Consider the following 6,885-nt stretch of genomic DNA (forward strand, 5'->3'; position numbering starts at 1 on the left):
ATGAGCCCCCAAAATGCCTAGGACCCGGTTGCGATGGAGTGGCCGACGCCCCCACTGGGAGTGAGGCCCAGCACGCGAGCTCGGTCCCTGTTCCTTCCTGGAGCCAGGTGGGTGCGCGCTTCCAGGCTCACTCGGCGGCGCAAGCCGGAGAAGCCAGGTGCCCTCAACGAACATGGCCGCCGCGCCGGCGTCAACCCGGCTCGGGAGGCCGCGCTGCCGCTTGGGAATCGCAGGTTTGGCGTCACCCGGCCCGGAACCACGTGACGCAGGAGGCGCCCGAGGCGGCGGGGCTCGCGCGGGTGGAGCCGCCTCGGCGTTCGAGCGGGGTGGGGGCTACCCGGTTGAGATTTCCTGGCGGGTCCTGGCCTCTGCCTGCACGCGCTTGCGTGCTCGCGCTCGCGGTTCTGGCGCTGCCGGTGAGGAGCCGGGGAGCGAGGCGGGGAGGCTGGGAGCTGGGCGCCGCTTCTGAGGCCAGAGGGGGCTGGGCAGGGCCGACCCGGCGGGAAGGGGGTCGGCCGCGCGCTCTCAGCGCCTAGCTCCTGAGCCGCGGCGCTAGCGGTGGGGGCTTTTTGGCCCCGGCCTCTCCTGGCAGGGCCCAGCTGTGCAGGTGGCCGGGCAGGGCCGAGGGCCCCGCCGCCCACCGAGAAGGCCCCGCCGGCCTCTGGCCCGCCCACCCGGCGACCTGCGCTGTGGCCGCCTGCACGGCCGCCACGGGGTGCAGCCCTGGAGTTTAGTTTCATCTTCGGGTTTTCTTTCGAAGTGGGAGTGGCGCGCAAGTTGGTGGTCTTCCATCTTTTAAAATAGTCTGGTTGACGTCAAATGCAGAAATGAGGCAGTGTTGATTTTTTTTTTTTGGCGTAAGTACCCCGAGCCTTGGGCGGAAATCATGAGGCAACTGGTTGAAGGAGACCAACTCAGGAAGGAGGAAAAGGTTAGGGAGGCTGAGGTGCTCAGTTTAGGACAGACACTTGCTTTGGACTGTTTGTTAACTAGCCAGTCTGTGTGTATTTTTGTCTTGACTGTCCAAGCCTTTCATTAAAATTTCTCAGCAGTTAAACAGGCCGCTGATAGACATAAGGGAATTATTTATATAGCAGATTGCCCAACTCTTGCATTGTATCCTAACCTAGGACCATGCCGTGTCCCCATGGCTTTCAAGCTGAAGAAATGAAGGTCTTAGGTCAGACATACCTAAAGAGTTCAGAAGTGTAGCTGCCATCCTTCCCTTAGCTATCAGAGGAAGGAGCCACTCCAAAATGAGACATACACAAGCCCAGGTTCATAGACTCAGCCTCCATAAGCTGTGTTGCTAGATTGAAGTTTTTAATCACCAGTGAAGAATCGATTGTCATAATTTTAGGAGACTACTCAAATTTGCCTTGTTTCTTTCCCTAGGAAAGGAATAATGCTGACAGCATGTCTGCACATTCCATGCTCTGTGAACGAATCGCCATAGCCAAGGAACTGATCAAGAGAGCAGAATCACTTTCTAGATCAAGAAAAGGTGGCATAGAAGGTGGTGCAAAGCTGTGCAGCAAATTGAAGGCAGAATTAAAATTCTTACAGAAAGTAGAAGCTGGGAAAGTAGCTATTAAAGAATCTCATTTACAAAGCACTAACCTAACACACCTGAGAGCCATTGTGGAATCAGCAGAAAACCTGGAAGAAGTTGTTAGTGTTCTTCATGTCTTTGGTTATACAGATACCTTTGGAGAAAAGCAAACCCTTGTGGTAGATGTAGTTGCAAATGGTGGTCATACTTGGGTGAAAGCCATTGGCCGGAAGGCTGAAGCTCTTCATAACATCTGGCTGGGCAGGGGCCAATATGGTGACAAAAGCATCATTGAGCAGGCTGAAGACTTCCTCCAGGCCAGTCACCAGCAGCCAGTGCAGTATAGCAACCCTCACATCATCTTTGCGTTTTACAACAGTGTCTCCAGCCCCATGGCAGAGAAGCTGAAAGAAATGGGCATATCTGTGAGAGGAGACATAGTAGCAGTCAACGCTCTGTTAGATCACCCTGAAGAGCTCCAACCGAGTGAGAGTGAATCAGATGATGAGGGCCCTGAACTTTTGCAGGTGACCAGAGTCGACCGAGAAAATATACTAGCAAGTGTTGCGTTTCCAACAGAAATTAAGGTCGATGTGTGCAAAAGAGTAAATCTGGACATTACTACTTTAATTACATATGTATCTGCCCTCAGCTATGGAGGCTGCCACTTTATTTTCAAAGAAAAAGTGCTCACAGAACAAGCAGAGCAAGAGAGGAAAGAGCAGGTTCTACCTCAGCTGGAGGCATTTATGAAGGACAAGGAGTTGTTTGCTTGTGAATCTGCTGTCAAGGACTTTCAGTCTATTTTAGATACCTTAGGAGGACCTGGGGAGAGAGAGAGGGCCACTATGTTAATTAAGCGAATTAATGTGGTACCAGACCAACCTTCTGAGCGTGCCTTGAGACTAGTGGCCAGTTCAAAAATTAATAGCCGCTCATTAACAATTTTTGGGACAGGAGACACCCTAAAAGCCATCACAATGACTGCTAATAGTGGTTTTGTCAGAGCTGCAAACAATCAGGGTGTTAAATTTAGTGTGTTTATCCATCAGCCCAGAGCACTTACTGAGAGTAAAGAGGCTTTAGCCACCCCCTTACCAAAAGACTACACAACTGACAGTGAACACTAAAGATACCCTTTAAATATTGTCGTGGAAGTAAGTTATTTATACCAAAGGCTGGGTCTTCCCATCTAAACTGGGGGGAAAAAAGGTCTATAGTAAAAGTAAAACTTAGAACTCTTAAAACAGTAGAGTTTCTTTGTGTCGCATCTAAAGTATATAACCTCCCAAAGTAGAAAAAGCACAAGAGACAAGCTTATCTATCAAACTGTCTGCATTAGTGCAATTAAGAACAGAAATATATATAAAGCTTTCAGCTGTATTGTAATACTTTGTTTGATTCGGTAGGGCTACAACTTCCCTACTGCTAACCATGTTTCATGGAATATGGCTACATTGCATCTTGCATTAAACATCTGGAGAAACCTCAAGCCTGTTTTTCATTGTATTGCTTTATATGGTGATTCTAAAGTTAATAACCATTAATGAAAATCTTAATTGATTGCTGTATGTCAGATGCAGTCTGATAGGTATTTTTACAAAAAGTACATAATACAGAAGAAATGAAAAAGTGAATTATGGTTATTTGAGTGCCATGAACCCATTGGTAGACCTCTGTGAAAAGAAAGCCAACAATCTTACTACTATAAGAAACCCAGGACACTTAAGGTAAAAATACTAACTTGAATGAATTGAAAAAGGATTATGTAAAAGATTTTAAAAATTCCAATTTTATTTTTAAATACAAAAAGCCCCCATATTGTAAGTATTTGAACAATGAATACTATTTTCATGTTTCTTTTGCAAGTGGCAACTGCATTACTTCACTTTCATGAGATGATGACAGAATATTCCATGCCAATTGCATGACACAGGTTGTAGTTAAAAATACACTTCTGTGGCTACATTGTGCTACTTTATCAGTTTTCAATAAAGCAAAACTAGCAAAGTTGATATGTATTCACCACATTAAAAAATTTGGAATTTGAGCCCTGGAGCTTAAATATTAACTCATGCTAAGTGTAAGAGCTGGTATTAAAACTTGATGTTTCTAGCCACAGCCTGATCTCTTTCTGCCATGCCAGATGTTCTATTTGTTGAGAAGAGAATCTCAGTTTACAGCCACACTGTTTGTTGAGGGGGTGGAATTTGGTTATTGGCATTCATGAACACCCTGAAATGAATGCAAAATTAAGTGTATGGGGGTGGTTCTCTGGGGAGAGATTGTTTTGCTAAGTCAGAATACATTTCCTAGCAGAAAGGCCGTGATTTGCTTCCAATTTAGTGTAGAGTGGTGTATGTTTAGTGTTAGAAATTGAATTTAAGCTTTTTGAGCACCTATTAAGGTCACGTAGTACTTGGTACTATTAAGTACCAAGCATTATAATAGTTTGGTATGAAAAGATGAATATTTCCTGTAAGGAATTCTTAAGTCTAAAGTGGAAGTAAACAACTGAAGTGCAATTAAATGTACTAAATTCTCTAGGATACGTTTAAAATACTATGGGGGCAGAGTAAGGGAGTACTTGTTATGGGGTCGGGAAGTCAGAGAGGAAGTGACGTTTGAGGGTTTGGGGTGTGAAATTTCACAAGATGTGTAAGAAAGGGTACTCAAAAGTACATGGAGAAGTGGGATTGGAAAAGTACCAGAACTGTGAACATGAGGACCTGTTCAGGGACCAGGCTAAAGTGGACAGTTTATCAAATGAGATGGAGCTAGAAAAAAAAGTCGAAGTTCTCTAAAGAGTTTGGCATTAGAGAGTCATTGGTGATTTTTAAGAAAGTGTGTGGCTTATGATCAGGTCTCTTAAGGAAACCACAAAAATCTGTAGTGTGGATAAAGAATTAAAGGAAGGAAAGTTTGGACTATAATGACCTTAGCTAGAGCAGGAATGATGGACTGTAGAGTCATGGATACATGTTGGATTTGTTTGAGGCAGAATTGACATATTAATGTCATTTAATAAGCATTCATTTAATAAGCATCGAGTGACAGCCATGTGTCGGACACAGTACAAGGGGCATGGCATATAAAAGACTTAAGGTAGATTTCTATTCTTGCTCCCTATGAATCAATCAATACCTAAGAACTTGGGATCTTTGCCAACTAGGAAGTGGACAGGCCACAGCACTGTTTAGGAAAGTGCTCTGTGAAGTGACCACAGCTGTGGCCCTGCCGAAGACCATGATGTTTTTTCAAGCATTCCAGTGATTACAATTCCTTAACAATGTAATAAATAATGCAAGCAGTACATATGCTCAAGTCGTAGGGCATTGGATCCTGGAATGTAAGAAATAGCACCTTCCCTAGAAACCACTGTATCCCAAGGTCTATTCCAGCTGGCCAAAACATTGCTTTCATAAAGGTAAAAAATTAGACAATAAAGGCCGGAAGTGGTGACTCACGCCTGTAATCCCAACACTTTGGGAGGTCGAGGTGGACGGATCACCCGAGGTCAGGAGTTTAATACCAGCCTGGCTGACATGGTGAAACCCTGTCTGTACTAAAAATACAAAAATTAGCCAGGCATGATGGTGGGTGTCTGTAATCCCAACTACTCAGGAGGCCAAGGCAGGAGAATCGCTTGAACCTGGAAGGCGGAGGTTGCATTGAGCCGAGATCACGTCATTGACCCCAGCCTGGGTGACAAGAGCAAGACTCCATCTCAAAAAAAAAGAGACAATAAAAACAATGAGGGGCCGGGCGCGGAGACTCATGCCTATAATCCCAGCACTTTGGGAGGCCAAGACAGGTGGATCACGAGGTCAGGAGATGGATACTATCCTGGCCAACATGGTGAAACCCCGTCTCTACTAAAAATACAAAAAGGGCGTAGTGGCAGGCGCCTGTAGTCCTAGCTACTCGGGAGGCCGAAGCAGGAGAATGGCGTGAGCCCAGGAGGCACAGCTTGCAGTGAGCTGAGATCGTGCCACTGCACTCCAGCCCAGACGACTGAGGGAGACTGTCTCAAAAAAAAAAAAAAAAAAAAAAAAATGAGGGAAGTTATAAAAGGAATGTTCAATTAAATATCAGTTAACTGGCATGTCAAAGGAATCACATAGTTATAGCTATAAAGCAAATATCCAAATAGTTCTAAAGAGTGAAGACACGTAATCTACTATCATTATGCCTGGGAATTGGAAGTGGTTGAGGAAAGTAAAAGCATGCTAAAAATTCTCATCTTACTTAGAGTCAACAGACGCTTTGAAATTTTGCTATTGAAAAATAGAGCTATTTAGTTTTGAGTGTCAAACAGGAAACATAACTGATAGTATAAATTAAACCAAACTGAATAGCTGAATAAATTTCAAACGAAAGATGAGGATGGAGAATAAATGCAGTCCATGTAGAAAAATACAAGTCAGGCTGGACGCTGTGGCTCACACCTATAATCACAGCACTTTGGGAGGCTGAGGCAGGGCAGATCCCTTAAGCCCAGAACTTCAAGACCAGCCTGGGCAACATGGCAAAACCTGGTCTCTACAAAAAATACAAAAATTAGCCGGGCATGGTAGTGCGCTCCTGTAGTCCCAGGTACAAGGCGGGTTGAGGTGGGAGGCTCACCTGAGCCTGGGAGGTCGAGGCTGCAGTGAATTTTGATTGCGCTCCAGCCTGGGCAACAGAATGAGACCCTGTCTCAAAAAGAAAAAGACAAAAGAATTGTGAATGAGGCATAAAAAGCAGGAAGCATAAAATAAGAGTGCTAGCTGCAAGCCCAAGAAGAATATGAAACAGCTTTGGAGGGAAATATATAGACAATTGTGATATACTGGGAAATCTCATTGGAACAGATGACTGTCTTAGGAAATGTAAATTAGAATTGAATAGAAAGCCTAAATAAGCAATAACCATTTAAAAGATTGTTAAAGTAGTTAATTTCTCCGAAATATGTGCAGGTCCAGTTAACTTTATTAGACAAGTTTTTACCTACTTTAAAATACTGAATAATCCCCATGCTCTAAAAGGTAATATGCAGCATGACCCTGTAAGTGGGGTTGAAATATGTAACATGGTGAGATGTGTTGTTCCACTTACTCCCTGTCCCCTGCCCCAAGAGGAGAACTTTGGCCTGCTCTCCTGTTTGAGAACAGGGCCTGGTCATGGGACTGCAGCCCATGGGGTGTTTCTTGACTCATGTAATAACAGGCTGTCTCAGGTCATCATTGTATTGGAAATGTTTTCAAACTCATTTTACAGAACATGAGTATAACTCTGATACTAAAACCTGACAAGATTGCATAAAAAAGAAGCTGGAACAAAATTTCAGTTTA

The 6,885-nt window shown here is 44.4% G+C and overlaps 1 protein-coding gene across 2 annotated transcripts; it reads left to right on the forward strand.

Moving 5' to 3' along the window:
* The first annotated feature begins 187 nt into the window (after positions 1 to 187).
* Positions 188 to 3,044, forward strand: C21H7orf25 (chromosome 21 C7orf25 homolog). Of its 2 annotated transcripts, none has more exons than XM_007981528.3 (2): positions 188 to 416; positions 1,396 to 3,044. In XM_007981528.3, exon 2 carries the CDS (start codon positions 1,417 to 1,419, stop codon positions 2,680 to 2,682), a length of 1,266 nt encoding a protein of 421 aa, XP_007979719.1. In that variant the 5' UTR covers positions 188 to 416; positions 1,396 to 1,416; the 3' UTR covers positions 2,683 to 3,044. The 2 variants fall into 2 exon arrangements, with proteins under 2 accessions (XP_007979719.1, XP_007979718.1); XM_007981527.3 differs by having other exon boundaries at positions 410 to 857.
* Positions 3,045 to 6,885: the final 3,841 nt, after the last annotated feature.

This window comes from Chlorocebus sabaeus, chromosome 21 (genome assembly GCF_047675955.1).
Source record: "Chlorocebus sabaeus isolate Y175 chromosome 21, mChlSab1.0.hap1, whole genome shotgun sequence".
NCBI lineage: Eukaryota > Metazoa > Chordata > Mammalia > Primates > Cercopithecidae > Chlorocebus > Chlorocebus sabaeus.